General features: G+C 55.1%; 1 protein-coding gene across 1 annotated transcript; it reads right to left on the reverse strand.

The window, feature by feature from the left end:
* Nucleotides 1-284: 284 nt before the first annotated feature.
* LOC141548268 (dynamin-1-like protein) lies at nt 285-16,764 on the reverse strand. Its single transcript, XM_074277030.1, has 18 exons — nt 16,687-16,764; nt 16,411-16,566; nt 15,330-15,477; nt 14,862-14,908; nt 14,555-14,626; nt 14,390-14,476; nt 12,697-12,859; nt 12,039-12,159; nt 9,064-9,195; nt 8,774-8,980; nt 6,941-7,061; nt 5,718-5,873; nt 5,471-5,560; nt 4,717-4,815; nt 3,604-3,759; nt 1,636-1,748; nt 1,007-1,166; nt 285-904 (listed from the first exon to the last, which is right to left on the reverse strand). The coding sequence occupies exons 2-18, from the start codon at nt 16,510-16,512 to the stop codon at nt 848-850; spliced, it is 2,031 nt and encodes a 676-aa protein (XP_074133131.1). The 5' UTR covers nt 16,513-16,566; nt 16,687-16,764; the 3' UTR covers nt 285-847.
* Between the last annotated feature and the right edge of the window lie 1,545 nt (nt 16,765-18,309).

An 18,309-nucleotide genomic window follows, 5' to 3' on the forward strand; every position in this document is an offset into this window, starting at 1 on the left:
TGTAAATAAAGAGCTATAATAATTTTTAAAAAGAATATACTTAGGGAGAAATCAACCTAGTATGTGAATAATAATTTAAAATTTACTATTTATCAAAAAAAAAAGTCAGTCTGCACCATTTCCTACAAGTCATCTTTAATTTGAAGGCAATGAAAGTCGCTTCTTCAGAACATATTTACACATTTTAGAACAATCTTTGCATCATTAAAAAAAAAACCCTCTAATATTTTGGCTTCCCCCCCCATTACATGCAAAAACACTTTTTAACATTCTTCTTTTTAAAATTTTGAGTTCCAAATTATATCCCCCCCCCACACACACCTCTTGTTTGAGAAAACTAGCTATTTGACATGGTTACACAATGAGATCCAGGCACTTGTTCAGCAGTTTCCCAGCTGATGGACAATTTCTAATTCTTTGCCACCCCATCAAGGGCCGCTATAAACATTTCTGTACAGAGATCTGGTTTGCATGTTTTTGGCCAACAGACGGAGGAGCGGTATTTCTGGCTCAAAAGGGGAGTATGGTTCCGTAGACCTTCGGGCCTAGGTTTGGATTACCCTGACTGTGGGGCTATGATATCTGGATTGGGGATTTTGTTTTTGTTTTGGGCTGCTGGCTCATTTTCTCTGAGCTGGTAGCTCAGGAATTTCACTATAATATTCCTGAGAGTTTGCATGTTATAATCTCTTTCAGAATTGTTCAACTGGATCATGAAGAAAATACACAGAACAGACAGGTAGGAGAGAAACAGCCGGGTCTGGAGTGAGGATGGCAAAACCCTAAGCTGGCAGCTGTACCCCTAAGGCAACGGCAGACTCAGGGCAGCGGGCACGGGGCGTGCCATTCACCAGAGCTGGGTCTCTCGGATCTCTGAGATGGTCTGGTTGGCCTGCTGGAGGACCTAAGAAAGAAAAGAAAACTGTGGGTGCCAGGAAGCATCGCTCAGTCCCCTAAGGAAGGGCGGGGGCAAGGAGAGGGCTCACTAGGATTAGCAGCTCCATACCTTGAGCATGGAAGCGGCCTCATTGCGCTGTTGCGCCATGTCTTTGGACTCAGTCAGCAGCACATCCAGGAGCTGGGCCTTGTACAGCCGTCCCACCAGTTCACTCTGCAGGTGCTCTTTGACATAGTTCACCAGGAAGTGCATGACAGTTTTAGGGACACTGAGTCGGGAGACAGAGAGACCAGGCCGGCATTAGCTGGGAAGTCTTACAGGGTGGGGGGTCAGACTCTAAAGCAGGGAGCAAGGGGCCCACAGGAAACCTAGAAAGACTTCCCCTTCCCGGGGAGTTCTGATGATGCAGGTAACCCGGGTTCCTGTCCGGCTCCCTGTGGACAATTGGCCTTCTCTGAGCCTCAGTTTCCCGTTTGGACGGTCCTCCCCTTGTTTTTCTCACAAGGATGTCATGAAGGGAAATGCAAACACAGCCATACTTGCTTTAGAGAATCAACTGGTAGAGATCTATCCATGCCTGATTCCTTCTCACCATTAATCACGCCCAGATTGTGGGTCAGGAGAGCAGCTGATGAGGAACCGTTACGTGCACACGGATGCGCAGACGCACACAGGAACACACAGAGACACGTCTGTGCACACATACACATGCAGATACACAGCACACTCCTCCCTACCTGTCCTGGATGTTCTTCCGGACAATAAGGAAGTAGGATCGGATCAGTCTGCGGATTATCTCACAGTCTTGTTGCTCTCTTGGACTCAGCTTTCTGGAAGTTGAAGGCAAGGGCTGGGGGGGACACAGGAGGAAAACGGGGGGCCAATAAGAGGAAGCACGTCCTCCAGCACAATGAGGCCGGGCATCTGTGCACCAGGGTCCCACAGGCGGCCCAAGGTGCTGAGGGCTCTGGTGCAAGCCGCCCCCTCCCTGTGCTGAATCTCACTCTTCTGGGCAGTCTCTGGAGGGGCGGTATCAGCTCCGTGCCCTGAGCTACAAGACTCTCCCCTTGTTTGAGGGGACAGCCAGGAGGTGCTCCCCTAGGACCAGTATTTTGTGGGTGAACTTTCTGATTCCCTCCCTCTCTCCACCCATCCCCCACCCATTCAAAAGGCAACCAGCCCCAGGGTTCAGGCTTCACGGCCTCCAGCCCGGACCCTGGCACAGTCCTCGGGCTCTTCCTGCCCCTCTTCTCCCCGTTCACACGAACATCACAGCACCTTTCCTCCTGTTTAGGTTGGCGAGATCACCTTCACATTCCCACCTTCCGTGCTGCCTTCAAAGGGCGACGGAACAATGGCTTCTCGTGGCCTCGTGGTCCTCAGCCACCTTCCCGTCCCACTCCCCTGCACACTGCAGCTCTCTGCAATCTCAGCCTCCACGTTTCCCACCTTACCTCTGGGCTGCACGTAGCCTAGAGCAGCTCTTGCCATCCCACGCAAACGTTCTACTTCCATGCTCGGGCACGCGGAAATGCCTTAATTGATCACAATCTGGTTGTTACTCCAACCCCTCCCCCTGCTCTGAAGCCCACGCCATGTCCTTGAGCCTTACCGTGATCTTCACTCCCTCCGACCCTCAGTTCTCTCCCCACTCATCACCCCTGCAGGCTGAACTTGGGTCTCTTCCCCATCTGGGCCTTTTGGTGAAGGGGTTCAAGTCCACACCTCCTCAGGAGCCTCGGGCCCTTTCCCCGATCGCTGATCTTGCCCTGCCGAGCCGTGGCCCTGGCGTGCTCGCTTCCCTCAGCTCATGCCTTTGCTTCTACTCAAAGGGGGCCGAAGGAAGCCAGAGACCCACACCACCTGCTGGCGGGGTCCATTCACCTTTACCCTCCTGAATCTCAAGTGGGCCCTCTCCACAGCAAGGCAATGCTTTCCCATCTTCCCAAGGACTCGTTCCCCCACTCGCCCAAGCAGCCTTTGCTGCACATGTTTTCCCCCTTCCTCGAACCTCCATGGCCCTCTTCCCTGAGCATGGTGTCTGTCCCTGAGGAGTACTAGGAGGGCATTGCTTCCTGGGTAATTCAGTCTGCGTACTAACAAGGCCAGTGCGTTGGAGGGGGGCTTTGGATCCCGGCTACTGCCATTGCTGGGATTCGGGCAGGTGGCTCCCTAGGTCTATGTGAGCGATGAGTAAGAGACCCATGGAAGGGGATGAGCCGGGAAGCTGAACCGGCCCCCAGACCTCCACCTCAGGACTCCCATCCCTCGGTGGTGCTCCCCCGCAAGAAAGGAACCAGGTACTTGGCGGGCACCCTCAAGCAGTGCGCTCTGCAGGCCCAAGAGCAGAGGGCTCTGCTTCTGGCTACCAGAGGCAAGTCCAAGGGAAGCTGAGCACAGTACGGACATCAGAGGCAAAGAGGAGGGACCCAAAGTCAGGGGGCTGGAGCCTTTTGGGCCCAGACTTTAGCAAAACGCTCTGCTCGATTTTGGTGCTACTGTCTTGGGGTCCTTTCTGAGGCAGACCCGCTTTGCTGAGCAACTCCTGGGAAAAGGGAACCCAGTGACCTAGGTCTCAGCAGTGGCTTAGTGTGAGACCCCGAGTTAGGCCGTCCCATGTGGTAGAAATTACTGTCAAGCCCAGACAGAACTTTCCAGTCCCCGAAGCGAAGCCACCATCCCCGCTGAACACAAATGCCACTCACCACATCTAAGAAGTTGATGGCATGTATCTGGCTGGTGACAGGGGAGACGTGTAACTGGGACGGTGATCTGCTGTTCTCCCTTTCCTTGGGAACACTGTCATCCGCGTCCCCCTCGCTCTTCCAGCATCTAGGACCATTGCCCTGGTAGGCGTCACTCTGCTAGGACGAAGGGGAGGGAAAAGGACAGGACGTGGCAATATTCAATATGCGTGCCCGTCGCCAGGAGTGCCGGCGCATCAGGGTGAGGCGCGTGCAGAAACCTGACTTCAGCAGCCTGGCGGACTTCTAAAACAGTGGGTGGGACAGGGATGTGAAAGATGCCCACCTCACGTGCCCGAAAGGAGGGGAACCTTGAGCTACCAGCTCTGTCCTCTGGGGTCACAGCAGCATTGTCTCTCATTTTGCAAGTCAGAATCACCTGGCAGAGAGGTACAATGCAGCTCGGGGACCATTGGGCATCATGGATTTTAGACGCTAGCACAAAGTGGCCTCTGTTCCAGCCCAAGCGGAGTTCGGCACCCCCTGCAACCACTATCACACATCCACAGCTTCCCATCATGCACTGCACCATCCCTCTTCCTTCCCTGAGGAATCGCTCCGTTTTTCAGTTGGTCTCTAAATGGAAGCCCGGCCACACCACAATTTACATGGAGGCCGAGCAGCTGAGTCTCAGAAGGGGGATGTCAGCAAAAGCTCCTGTGCTGAGCAAAGGGGCGATCCAGGGAGGGGGTCGGGAGCTTCCTCGGCGTCTCCACGTTCGGGGATGCCGTGACCGAGCCGCGCCCCGACCGAGCCGAGCCAGGTCAGCAGGACGACCTCCCCGTCCCAGTCGGCCTTTGGGCCCGGTCCCTCTTTACAGGCTCACACAGTGGGAAGCCTGGAGGTGCCCTTGCTCAGAGAAGCATCGGGTTCAATTCCCCCCATCTGAGAGGAGGAAACGGGGCCAGAGCCCGCACTTGAACTCAGATCCTCTGACTTCAACTTCAGCCCTCGGCCTAGCCCGCCACGAGGCCGCTCTGGATGGCCACTGACACCCGTTTCGCCGGGATGGCGGGAAGGGCCACTACTGGGGACTCCGTTCAGGGACCTTGCTGGGCGACCCCCCCCAAGTACCTTGGGAATGCTGATGGACGGAGACACAAAAGCCATATCGACCAAATCTGGGTGCTTGGTGTTGATGTAGGCTAGCTCAATGGCCATGAGGTTGTGAACCTGCAAGAGAAGGCAATGAAGGTGCAGGAGCTGTCCCGTCTCACTCGTCCCCCCCTCCCCTCTTTCTATTGGCTCGTTGGGTTGGGGGAACAGAGGCGGGAGCCACGTCACCTGCCTGGACCAGGGGCAGCGACAGTCAAATCGGAGAAGTCTGGGTTCCCCCACGAGCCCTCTGTCATTCTCTCATCACTTTCTCTCTGGACTGAACAGGATCCTGTCCTTGTCTTGTTTGGCCTCCGCCCCCAAGGCCCCGCCCTCCTGCTGTGAGTCTCTGACCACAGGCTGTCCCAAGAGCAGCACGGCCTCCCGGGTATGTCTTCAGTCGACCATTTGCCGGGGACGGCGTATTTGCCAGCATCCGTGGAGCTTACCCTGGAAGTGATGCTGGGCAGAGGCTCGGCTGGCTCTTTGTCCCTTGAACCCCTAGCTAAAGTGCCACAGCGGCCTGTGCCCTTCCCTAGCCCTGCTTTCTCCCTTCCCCTTCCTTCTCCCGACCAAGCCTTAAACCGGCTGCTAGCACTGCCGCCAACGCCCTGTCCGGGCTATTACGAGCTTGGGCAGACTGGACGTTCTGGGCTCAGTGTGTCCCTCGGGCCCAGGGGGCGTCATTTTCCCCGAGGGCAGCTGTTTCCCAGAGTACCGCCTTGGGTTTTACCATTTCATTGGTTATGGGTAACCTCTTTTTCAGGAGAGCGGTCACGACCTCCACGATGGCCTCGTGTAGCTTGGGAAAGCGCAGCAGCTCCTGAGAAGGGCCGAGCTCATGAGACCCAGGAGGTGGCAGGCAGGCTGCTGCCTCCCTCCCAACCGAGCCCGAGGCCCCCGCCCCCTTCTCCCAGCAGAGGCCGGGGAACTGGCTCCTGCTCTGGGCCCTTCCCCTTGCCTCTCCTCTGCCCCCTCACCTGGGTGTTATAAGTGGAGCAGTGCTGGATGACCCTCTGAAGCTCCTCATGCACCAGCTCCACGCAGCGGAGGCTCGGCTCCTCCAGCCTCTTAATCTGTCTCTTTACTAGCAGCTCAAAGGAGACCTCCGGGATGAAGAGGGCTGGGCGAGGCCCCTGGGGGGGAAAGCAGCACAGGCGGGCTCAGCTTCAGGACCCTGGGTCTGGAGGAAGCTGGCCAGCCCCGGCATGGCCCTCCCAACCTGTGAGTGGGAGCTCTCCAGGCCCATTCTCTGCCAGGGAGAGCAGTGAGGGAACAAGATGGGAAGAGGGCGGGAGGTTACTGGGGCTTTAGCATCTCCTTTTCAGCTTCTGATTCCAGCATCCTTACATGCTTAAATTGGGGGCGGGGCGGGGGGGTCAGCAGAAGCAGGGCCGTGGTGCAGCTTGACTCCTGCCCTCCCTGGGCTCACCCTCAGCTTGGGAGGCCAAGGCCCCGGGCGAAGGTCTTTCAATGATCACCACCTCTTGCCTCCCGGGAAACGCCCATTCCTCCCACTCCACTGAAACTCATCTTTCTCCCTGCTGGTCCCTTGCCCTCCCTCACTCATGCTTTGCCCGTGTCCTAGCCTTCTATGAACGCGAGGACTTCTATCAGGGTTATTCTGCCTGCAAGTCCACAGTGAAGGCCACGGCCACAGACGTGATGCCAAGATTTGAACTGGAGCTTCTCTGGGGTCGCTTGCCCGTTCTCCCCGGGCCTAGCACAGTGCCTGCCGTGCTTGGAGATAACCGGTGCTGGACGGTTCACACCAGCTGATTCACGGCTCCAGGGGCTCCTGATCCTCAGGCTGACACTCTCCTCCTGCCTGTTCCCAGGAATTCCCCCTCTCTGCCCTCTCCCCCAAAGGCCCAGGGCCTGCTCCCCAGAAAAGCCGCTGCAAACAAGTCAATGCAAGCAGTCAAGGTTCTTCTCAGAGACGCGTCCCAGAGAGGGTCTGGCCAGAGGAACAGAGCTGCTGCCAAGGGGCAGGAGGACTTGGCTTCTACACCTGCTCAGCCACTGACCAGCTGTGTAACCTCAAACACCTTCCCAGAAGTGGGCCTGGGTACCTTTGGCTGACCACGGCCTTCTGACAAAGGGACGTTTTCCCAAATGGCGAGACAGACCGTCAGAAACAACAGCAAACCGGGGAAGAATGGATGGGAATGGGGAAGGAGGCTGTGAAGGGGGCATCTGCTACCGTGGCATTTCGGATGGCGGTCAAGATGTCCAGGACGCTGAGTCCGGCCAGGGGATCGATGGATTCCAGAGTCCGGCAGAAGATCTCGTGAAAGATGTAGCAAATGCGAGCACCACCACAGCTGGGGGGATGAGAAGTGAAGCATCAGGGAGGCGCCTGGCCCATGGCCGATCCCAAGCCCTAGCCTCCCCATCCCTTCCTCGGACCAGTCAGATACAGAAACAGGAAGAGAACCGGGAAACAGAAAAAAGCACACACAAGGCAGGGCTGGTCAAGGTTCTCGCCCTCACCTTCCTTGTACAAGTCACTCACTGTGAACTTTTTCCAGCCAGCTGTGTGCCTTGCAGGGCCTTACTTTCCCTATTTCCCAAAAACTCAGTGCCTAGCTCCTCTTTAAGGAGCTTTCCCAGATCTTCCCATCTCCCATCTCCCATCTCTTCCCATTTCCCATCTCCCATCTCTTCCCATTTCCCATCTCCCAGCTCTTCCCCTTTCCCATCTCCCAGCTCTTTCCATTTCCCATCTCCCAGCTCTTCCCCTTTCCCATCTTCCAGCTCTTCCCCTTTCCCATCTCCCAGCTCTTTCCATTTCCCATCTCCCAGCTCTTCCCCTTTCCCATCTCCCATCTCTTCCCCTTTCCCATCTCCCAGCTCTTCCCATCTCCCATCTCCCATCTCTTCCCCTTTCCCATCTCCCAGCTCTTCCCCTTTCCCATCTCCTAGCTCTTTCCATTTCCCATCTCCCAGCTCTTCCCCTTTCCCATCTTCCAGCTCTTCCCCTTTCCCATCTCCCAGCTCTTCCCCTTTCCCATCTTCCAGCTCTTCCCCTTTCCCATCTTCCAGCTCTTCCCCTTTCCCATCTCCCAGCTCTTTCCATTTCCCATCTGCCAGCTGGTCCCATTTCTCCGGCTCCAGGAAGCATCAGGAAGCAGCTAGGGGGTGCTGCAGTGGACAGAGAGCTGGGCCTGGAGTCAGGAGGTCCTAAGTTCAAATCTGGCCTCAGGCCCTTACTGGGCATTTCCCTCAGTTTGTCTGAATCCCCTGGAGAAGGAAATGTTCAGCCCTTTGTAACTTTGCCAAGAGAACCCCACGGGCAGCCGTGGTGTGCTGCGGGACAGAGAATCGCACAGAGCGCTCACAGCTCCACAACAAGCGTCATATACCATCCCGGCAAGGTGAGAGGGAGCTTCGTGGCCGACCTTCCCAGCGCTTCCTTCCAGGCTGGGCGCCAATCCTCCCACTTCACAGCTGCTAAGTAAGGCCTTGCTCTCCAGCGTACCTCACGTCTATTCTCTCTGCCTCTTAGTGCCTGATTGTGTCTAGACTCCTCCCTGCCCTCCCCAATCAGAACAGGAGCCCTCTGAGCTTGCCCGTCTTTGTGGTTTGCAGGTTTACTAAGCCTGTAGCACTGGGCCTGGCACCTAGTAAACCCTTAACAATAAAGTCCTTGTTCACCCACTAACTGCTGCTTGGGCTTTTTGGAGAATGACCCTTAGACCTTGGAGGGAAGAGGGGCCACGCAGCCTTCTTAGACCAGAAGCACTGGGGGACAGGGGTCTGACATCCTAAATTCAACTCCCCAACAATACTTTCCCCCCCATGGAGCTTTTGGGTTCAGTCATTCCCCATGGCCAACTCTTCATAATCCCCTTTGGGGTTTTCTGTGAAGTCTCGAGGTGAATTTCTACTGCTTTATATTATCCCGAGCCGCTGCCCAACTTCCAAATAACTGGCCAAGCTCTTTGGGCATTATCCTAAGAAATTTCCCGTCCCATGGCCCTTTGTATCTTCTGCTCGCTCCCCCAAGCAACAGCCAACCCTTCCCGAAACTCACAGTTCGGAGGTCTCAATATTCTTTGCTGTTCCTTCAATGGTGCTGCAGTATTCAGTGGCAAACTTGGTGATGATCTGCAGGAGAGTGGCATTGTGGTCTTGAACAGGCTGCCCATAGCTTTGCAGCACGGACTGGTACTGGGTCGTCAGCACATTCACACGTGTCTTTAGTTCAGGCAGGCAGTCTCGGATGTGGTACATGAAAAGCCTAAGGCACGGAGCATAAGCCCAAGTGACTCCTGGGAACTCTTCAGCACGACCCCCGGGCTGCCCCAACCGCCCTCAAGGCACCTGTTGAGTGTCTTGGCAAGAAAGCGTGTTCCATTCTGGCTGGCCAGGGATGGGTATTTCTTCTGCAAGAAGGCCTGCTCATCATACAGCGCCTCACAGATACTCTTGTTGGTTTTGAGGTCATGTGGGTTCCTGTGAAAAGCATCAAGTTTCAGTCTGGGGTTATGCAGGTCAGTAGTAGAGTATGGAAACAAGATTCTGAGGAATGGGAGGAGGTGTGGAAATAACAGCTTAATGCGTCCATGCAACACATGCCTCCTTAGAAAGATGCCTTTTCCTGGAGCTATTAATGAATTTGTAAAAGAATCCCGTTTTACAATAAACTGGGAAAACATTTTTCCAGTCAAAGGTTCTGATAAAGGCCTCATTTCCACAATATATAGAGAATTGACTCCAATTTATAAGAAATCAAGCCATTCTCTAACAGATAAATGTTCAAAGGATATGAACAGACAATTCTGAGATCATGAATTTGAAACTATTTCCACTCATATGAAAGAGTGTTCCAAATCACTACTGATCAGAGAAATGCAAATTAAGACAACTCTGAGGTATCATTACACACCTGTCAGATTGGCTAGAATAAAGATAATGATGAATGCTGGAGGGGATGTGGGAAAACTGGGACACTGATACATTGTTGGTGGAATTGTGAATACACCCAGCCATTCTGGAGAGCCATTTGGAACTATGCTCAAAAAGTTATCAAATTGTGCATAATGTGATCCAGCAGTGTTTCTACTGGGCTTATATCCCAAAGAGATCTTAAAGGAAGGAAAAGGACCTCTATGTGCCAAAATGTTTGTGGCAGCCCTCTTTGTAGGGGCCAGGAACTGGAAACTGAGTGGATGCAAATCAACTGGAGAATGGCTGAATAAACTGTGGTATGGGAATGTTATGGAATATTATTGCTCTGTAAGAATTGACCAGCAGGAGGAATACAGAGAGGCCTGGAGAGACTTACATCAACTGATGCTGAGTGAAATGAGCAGGACCAGGAGATCATTATGCACTTCAACAATAAGACTACCTTATGATCAATTGTACTGGACGTGGCTCTCTTCAATGATGAGAGAATCCAAATCAGTTCCATTTGTTCAATAATGAATAGAAGCGGCTACACCCAGTAACAGACCTCTGGGAAAGAGTGTGAACCACTACATAGCATTTCCAATCCCTCTGTTTTTCTCTGCCTGCATTTTTGATTTCCTTTACATTATTTCAAAGTCCACTTCTTCTTGTGCAGCAAAATAAATGTATGGACATGTGTACATGTATTTATCATATCCTTTAACATATTTAACATCTATTGATTGGTCTGCCTGCCATCTGGGTGAGGGGGTGGGGGGAAAGAGGGGAAAAATTGGAAGAGGTTTTGGAATTGTCAAAGCTGACAAATTACCCCTGCATATACCTTGTAAATAAAAAGCCATAATAAAAAAAGAATCTCGTTTTATTGACATCTTTTCTTGTCACGTTATGTTCTTTTAGAGATGACACCGTCTCTAGCAATGAGCCTTCTTTTGAAAAAGGAAAACTCAAGCTGTGGCGTCAGACTACAAGTGCAACGTTCTGCACAGACGGTCTCCCACAGGGCCAAGAGAAGGAAGGACGGACGTTGCTTCATTTCTCCTCTGGGTCAATGCTGCTTCCCACAACCGGCACCCAGCTACTAATGGCCTTTCCTCCACTGTGATGGAGGGACCAAAAGAAGGGAGGTAGTCTAGAAGGGCCCTTTTGGTCTGTTCTCATCAAGCTCCAAGGATGTGCTCCCTTCCACGGGCAGGGTCATGGGCAAAGTGCCTGGAGACTCTGCACTATTCCTTAGCAAGCGAACGGGAAAACCGTCCCGGGGAGGCAACAGCTCATGGTAGCCAAAAGGGAAGTAGCTAGACCACTATGGAGACAGAAAGGAAAGGGGAACCAGGCCAGCAAGAGGCCTAGGAGTCTCCTGGAGGGAGGGCAAAGTTCATGTACTCACAGTCAAGGACCATGTGAAAGATGGCTCAAAATGACTAATGAGAGAAATGCAAGTGGGACAGCTTTGCCCAACTGGCCAAAAGGGAAAAGGAAAAAAGGAGAAGCTAGAGGCACTGTGGGAAAGCAGGCAGGCCGACAGAGTGCTGGTGCAGCTGCACACTGGTTTGCCCTTTCTGGAAAGCCATCTAGAATTGTAAGGGGACCGTTAACGAACTGTTCATGTGCTGTGACATCAATCCCCTGCTTGGGTACGCTCCCGAAAGAGGTCTACCACTTATTCCAAAGTCACCAAGTTTTTCCAGCAACAAAAAACTGGCAACGAAAACAGGTGGTCCTAGATGGGAGAATGGCTGAACAAAGTGACGTGGCATGGTGCGGCCTTTAGTGAATGAGGGTGGAACGACCGCGGATTGGAGGAACCCAGAGAACTCTGGAAGCCTGGTATATGTGAAGCAAGCACAGCGAAAAGGGACTAAAATCATCGAAAGGAAAGCGAGCCAAGCCAAAGGAGGAGCCGCTCCAAGGACGGATCTTGGCCGCAGAGAAGAGAAGCCTCTGGCCCTTGGGAGAAGGGGAACCCCGAATGCCAGGCTCTGGCTCAGATGTGGGTTGCTTTTTGATGAGCTGTTTCTCATTTCAAGGAAGGGTTCATCTGGGATTGGAAAATGACCCTGATGTACAAGTCAAAGCCAATGGTAAAATGTTTATAAGGGAGAAGGGTGCATCTGCTCCAAGCCTAGCCTCCGTCCCTTTACGGGTTTTGCTTCTGCTTGTCATTGTAGAGATTACTCCGCTGCTTTGGACTTTGGAGAAGAAGTGAACTCACCTCACTGGTGAACTCACAAAACCCCCAAAGGCCTCAGAAGCTTGCCTGTTTGTGAGTCAGTGGGTTTCGATGTCACTGTGTTCCCTTCTCCCGGCTGCGGTCTCCCCCTCCCCCCCCTCCCTGCTGCCGGGCGCCGCTTCAGGGGGACGACCGAGAGAGCTCCACTCACCGATTCACCACCCCAATAATGCCCAGCTTCACGGGGATGACTCGGCCCATCAGCACATCCATCGCATCTGTCCCAGCATCCATGAGGTCCAGTTTAGTGATCACTGCCAAGGTTCTGCGTCCTAAGAAGGGGGAAGAGCCGAGAACGGCTTCAGCCCAAGGTCCGGAGGCAGAGTTAGTGATTTTGGGTGGCTTTTAGGGGGCGCTCTGTGCCATGCACGAGCTGCCTGGGGAGAACTGGACTCCTCTGACCCCAAAGTGGCCCTCACATTCGCGGCTGAGGCTACGCCAGATGTTGGGAGGGTCACAGGAAAGGGTTTGTGAGGGAGTGGGAGGGCGAGCAGAGTTCTTGGCCCCAAAGACAGGAGTCAACAGGCCTAAAAGGGGGAAAAGCAGTGGCGCCCTCCCCTGGCGTCCTTTCCTAGTAAGGATACTGATGTCCGGCAAAGGAAAATTTCAGGCTCAGGGCCAGGCCTTCCATCAGAAAGCTGAAAGAAGGCCTAAGTAGCCCACCCAGTCCAGACACCATGTTGTCTAAGGGAAATAAGGCCAATGCCTTAGTCAAGGCCATGCAGTTACTGGCCCAGCCAGGCGGCCTCCCCCCAGCACTGCCGGCCCTCCTCCCCGTATCCACACAAGTGCTCCCAGCAGCCCCGTACCATCAGGATCCACCTCCCGGGCAAGTTTCAAGGATTCCGAAGTGGACATGTCTGTGTTGGCAGCAGTGACAGCCAGGAGGAGGCAGTTGGAGTTATTGATGTAGGACAGATTCAGGTCTCTGACCAGCACCTCGATGTCGGGGGGTTGGTCCCCCACGGGAACCTGGCAGGAGGAGATAAAGCTCACAAAAAGTCCCGGCTGCTCTTGGGAACCCCGATAGGCCCCAGGGATAGCCATGACCAGCCAAAGAGGATGGGCAAGGGCAAGGTAAAGGGCAGCTGGGAAAGGTCAAGAGGTCATGCCTAAGCCCAGACCCAAACAGAACAATCTTCCCTCCTGGAGCTTTCTCAGGGAGGGGGAAGGGAGAGAGAAAGGAATTAAGCCATGATGGACGCTCAGCAGGGATGGCATTGTTAACACCACTCCAAGGAGGAAGGGGAGGAGAAAAGGACTATTGTGGCTTCTGGCATCTCGGCCCCAGTCAATCAGCCAACAAACATGGGCGGGCCAGCTGGGTGTCCAGTGGAGTCAGGGGAACCGGAGTTCCAGTCTGCCTCAGATACCTGACCTGAAGTAGCAGTGTCACCCTAGGCAAGTCATTCAAGCCCAATGGCCTTACCATGGGAAGGAAGGGAGGGAGGGAGGGAGGGAGGGAGGAGAGGAGAGGAGGGAGGGAGGGAGGAGGGGAGGGAGGGAGGGAGGAAGGAAGGGAGGGAGGGAGGGAGGGAGGGAGGAAGGAAGGAAGGAAGGAAGGAAGGAAGGAAGGAAGGAAGGAAGGAAGGAAGGGAGGGAGGGAGGGAGGGAGGGAGGGAGGAAGGAAGGATGGAAGGAAGGAAGGAAGGAATAAAGGAAGGGAGGAAGGAAGGATGGAAGGAAGGGAGGAAGGAAGGAATAAAGGAAGGAAGGGAGGAAGGAAGGAAGGAAGGAAGGAAGGAAGGAAGGAAGGAAGGAGGGAAGGAAGGAAGGAAAGACGTGAGGGAGGGAGGGAGGGAGGGAGGGAGGAAGATTTTTCTTAAGTGCCTACTATGTGCCAGGTAGGAGACTAAGCTAGGAACAGAAAAAGCCAAGAGGCAGTGTCTTCAAGGACCTCCCCGTGTAGTGGGAAAGACAGCATGCAGACAAACAGACAATGAACACTGCGCATGCAGGAGACGGAGAAGGTTGTCGACAAAGGAAAACCACTGGAATGAGGAGGAGGACATGTGGAAGACTCCCCACATTCAACACAGCCAAGAGTAGAAGGGAAGCAGAAGCGGGGAAAGCATTTTCCCGCCGGCGTCTCTGAGAAAGGCCTCATTTCTCCAATACAGACAGAAGTGAGTCCAATTGACCCAGATTCTCGCCCTTCCCCAGCTGAGAAGTGATCCAAGGGTCTAAGTGGACAACGTTCAGGTAAAGGAATTTGAGCTATTCCCAGTCGTATGAAAAAATGCTCTAAATCCCTAGTGAGCCGAGAAATGCAAATGGAGACAAGTCGGAGGTGCCCACTGCCACTTCTCAGATGGGCTAAAATGCCCGGAAGTGATCATGATGAACGTGGAGGGGATGTGGGGGAAAGGGGACATGGCTGCCCTGTCGGCGGACTTGGGCCCCGATCCAGTGGGGAAGGCAGCAGAGATGGGAGACTGAGCCATCAGCAGCCAGAGGAGCCTCCGAGCTCTGGGAACTGAGGAGATCCCCGAGTGAACATACCTTGGTCAATCCAGGCAAGTCAATCAGAGTCAAATTGAGCACTTTTGAGGAGTAGATCTTCAGGTACAGGGGGGCAAGACTGATGGCCTGCAGGAGGAGAGTCAAGGTCAGCTGCACTGCACCTGGCCGGGGGGGGCCACCAGGGGTGGGGCCACCCGTGCTCACCTTGTTAGTCCCGGTGATCCGCTCTGTCTCATTAGAAATTTCCTTCTGGATTTCATGATAATCTGTAAAGATCTGGAGAGGAAAGAGAATGATCCCTTCCTAAAGGTTGCCAGTTAGGGTGACTCCACAAGGATCATGAGCTCTGCCCCCACCCAACCCTGGGCCGGGGCAGCATCAGTCCGGGAAGTCCAGGTAGCCAGGGGGCTTGGGGGTGAGGCAGGAAGCGGTGCTGTCCAAAGGGAGAAGAGGAAGCTTCCCAGCACCGACCCAGTCTGGCAAACGGGCCGAGCGGGGGCGGTTGGGATACCTTTTGTCTGTTGTGCAGGAAAGTGGCCCATTCCTCTGCTTGGATATCTGTGGGGACAGGAAGAAAGGGGAGGGTCACCCCCTCGTTGCCATTACCAATCCGCTCCTGAGGGGAGGAGAATGGGATGAAGGGCCACTTGCCCAGGGCAGAGCCATTTCTGGCCCCGGTCCCAGACCCAGCACCCCTGTGGTGGAGCAGCAGGGATGCTGCAGCTGGAATCAGAGACCTGGGTTCCCATGCCTGCCTCCAGCACCACCTTGGTGCTCAGGGAAGCCACTCCCCACGTCTGGGCCTCCTCTGTACCAGGAGCAAGGGCCCTTCCAGCTGTGAAGCCGGAGCCTGCAGGGCTTGGGGGCAGGTCCCCTTCAGGAGGTACATTCTGGCCGGCTCAAGTCTTCAAGCCAGCCGGCGGCAGTGGCCCGGCTCCGTCCTTCCCTGCTACCGCCCGGCCCTTGCCCTGATGCTCACATGTCTCTGGGGATGTGGCCTGCCGCTCCTCCAGGGAGGCTACGTGCACCAGTTGAAGGATCAGGGGCCTGCGAGTCATGATTCCGGAACCCTTTGGAAGGAAGTCCCGGCCCACAATGCTTTCCACAACCGAGCTCTTTCCACTGCTCTGTAATAACAACAGGGCCGAAGGTGGGGCTCGGGGCCTTCTGGGAAGGGGCCTCCCCCTGGCCCCTTCCCCTCTGAGCCTGGCCCCCCCAAGCACCCCTGACTCGGCCATCTCAGGTTAAGCACAGGAACCTAGTAGGGTACAGCAGGAGGAGCAGGCATTGCATTCGGGGGCCGGCTTCCCGTCCTCCCTCTGCCTCTCTGGACCCCTTTCTCTGGGCTCGCTCCTGTCACGGGGAAAGTGAGGTTGGTTCAGCGAGCCTGGCAGAGCCCTTGTAGCTGCTCGGAATCTAGGATCGTCCAGCAGCTCTACTTAGTTCCATTGCGGGCCTTTCCACGGGAGGAAGGGCGCCAGCAGGCCCAGAACCTTCTCCAGGAGGGGGCAGGGGGAGGGGAGGAGAACTGTCCCTCCTGTGGCCGAGGCCCACCAGGTGGCGGCGCCCTTTCCCCCGCTGCCAGCCTCAGAGATCCCGGATTCAGCTAGTGATGGCGGCTTCCCTGCACATGCCCAGTAAGAGCTCCTTCCCATACTTGTAGCTGAGGCCCACCTGGTGGCGGCGCCCTTTCCGGATTCAGTTAGTGATGGCGGCCGCCCTGCACATGCCCAGTAAGAGCTCCGTCCCATACTTGTAGCTGAGGCCCACCTGGTGGCGGCGCCCTTTCCCCCGCTGCCAGCCCCAGAGTTCCCGGATTCAGTTAGTGATGGCGGCCATGTCCCTTGGGAGTAGGGAGGCCAGGCAGAGAAATCTAAGCTAGGTGGGAGGGGCCGAGACCAAGGCGGAGCTTGCCCCTCCCTGCAATGGAGGAAGGGGGAGGGAGAGAGGCAGCTCCTACTGCATGGGGGAGGGGAAAAACAGGGCCTGAGGGGGCCAGCAGGGAGGGAGGGACTGGCCCACTGCCCCTCCAGCCTATCCCCAGGGAGGGCAAGTGTTACCTGGGAGCCAAAGACCACAATCTGGGGCAGCTGGATGATCTCCCTGCCCACCACACTGAAGACCTCTTGGAGCTTGCTAATAACGGGGGTGAGCGCCTCCATGGCGGTGGCCTAGAGGCGCGAAGCTGGGGGGCCTCCAATCACCTCAGCAAATCCCTGAGGAGAAAAACGGCGATTGAGCGAGATCCGAAGGGAGCACGTGGCCTCCAGCCCAGCCCAGGGGTGCTCTGGGCACCGTACCCGCCACCCTACCCCCAGCCCCAGCCCAGCACGTACCTCTGCCAGCTCCTGGGAGTGCCCTCACAGACTCATGGGGTGCCCGCCAGCTCCTCTACTTATACTGCCCCGACCTTGTAAGGGGCTCTGTCATTGGTCCAACTCGGCTTAGGCTTCCACCACCCTGTATGGTTCTGTGTCATTGGTGGAACTTCCCCTGGCCACACCCCGGCAGTCCCTCGAGAAGGCGGGTGGGGGCGCTCTAGAGCTGGGCTCTACCTTTTTGGCACAGGAGAAATGTCAGGGGCGCCATAGCTACAGAGATGTGGAAAAGGGTATTCACCCCAAGGATTCCTGACCCTCGGTCCCAGGGAAACGTCTTTTAAAACCATTCTCGGGGTGTGCCATCCATGCAGTGTGAAAGTGCATTAGAGAGGAAAGCGGACTCCCTTACTCAGGAGACGGAGGGGGCCGTCTGTTCTACAAGGACCAGGAAGTCTTGGTGGAGTCTTTGTCCTTTTTGCCGGGCTTGCTTTCAGTGCCAGGAGCGGCGGGGCCCCGCCCCCAGACCCAGGAGCTGTGACCTGGAGTAACCCCGCCAGGAAATCAGCCGGAGCCGGGGGCTGAGCCTCTCCCTCCTTGTCCCCCCCCCCCCCAGGCCCCCATCTGTGCCCTCCGGGCCTGCCCTCTCGCCTCTGCTGACCCTTGCTGAGGGCTGTCCTGTGCACAGAGCCCGGCTGCTCTCAGGGAGGCCTGCACCCCAAGGAGACACTCCGCCTCTGGCTCCTCTCCCTCTGACGGGACTTGTGGGAGTCCCATGTGCAGCTGCTGCCAGTGAAGGGCTTCTTTCTACGCGTCTCTCTGTCTGTCTGTCTCTGTCTGTCTGTCTCTCTCTCTCTCTGTCTGTCTCTCTGTCTCTCTGTCTCTCTCTCTCTCTCTGTCTCTCTGTCTGTCTGTCTCTCTGTCTCTGTTTCTCTCTCTGTCTCTCTGTCTCCCTCTCTTCTCTTTCTTTTCTCTGTCTCTCTGTCTCTCTCTCCATCTCTCTCTCTCTGTCTGTCTCTCTGTCTCTCTCTCTCTCTGTCTGTCTCTCTGTCTCTCTGTCTCCCTCTCTTCTCTTTCTTTTCTCTGTCTCTCTGTCTCTCCATCTCTCTCTCTGTCTGTCTCTCTGTCTCTCTGTCTCTCTCTGTCTGTCTCTCTGTCTCTCTGTCTCTCTCTTTTTCTCTGTGTGTGTGTCTTTCTCTCTCTCTCTCTCTCTCTCTCTCTCTCTCTCTCTCTGTCTCTCTCTCTCTCTGTCTCTCTCTGTCTGTCTCTGTCTCTCTGTCTCTCTCTGTCTCTCTCTCTCTCTCGCTCTCTCTCTCTGTCTCTCTGTCTCTGTCTCTCTGTCTCTCTGTCTCTCTCTCTCTCTCTCTGTCTCTCTCTCTCTCTCTTCTCTCTCTCTCTCTCTCTCTCTCTCTCTCTCTCTCTCTCTCTCTGTCTCTCTCTGTCTTTCTCTCTCTCTCTCTCTCTCTCTCTCTCTGTCTCTCTCTCTGTCTATCTCTCCTCTCTCTCTCTCTGTCTCTGTCTCTCTGTCTCTCTCCCCTCCTTCCCCCCCCCCCTCTGATCTATGTTCTTTCACAATGTAACTAACTTGGGAAGGTTCCTGATGGCCCCGTGGGACCCTCGCCAGTGAGTGACTGTCTCAGG

Source organism: Sminthopsis crassicaudata, chromosome X, assembly GCF_048593235.1.
Source record: "Sminthopsis crassicaudata isolate SCR6 chromosome X, ASM4859323v1, whole genome shotgun sequence".
Taxonomy (NCBI): Eukaryota; Metazoa; Chordata; class Mammalia; order Dasyuromorphia; family Dasyuridae; genus Sminthopsis; species Sminthopsis crassicaudata.

What these genes read in the sequence shown, in the direction of transcription:
- LOC141548268 (XM_074277030.1), bottom strand. Translation starts at nt 16,512, where the DNA reads ATGGAGGCGCTCACCCCCGTTATTAGCAAGCTCCAAGAGGTCTTCAGT. An exon ending in TCCTGCACAACAGACAAAAG is followed by an intron (nt 14,627 to 14,861) that starts GTATCCCAACCG and finishes TTTCCTCTCCAG; the next exon opens with ATCTTTACAGATTATCATGA. An exon ending in CCGCCATCCGAAATGCCACG is followed by an intron (nt 5,874 to 6,940) that starts GTAGCAGATGCC and finishes TTTCCCCCCCAG; the next exon opens with GGGCCTCGCCCAGCCCTCTT.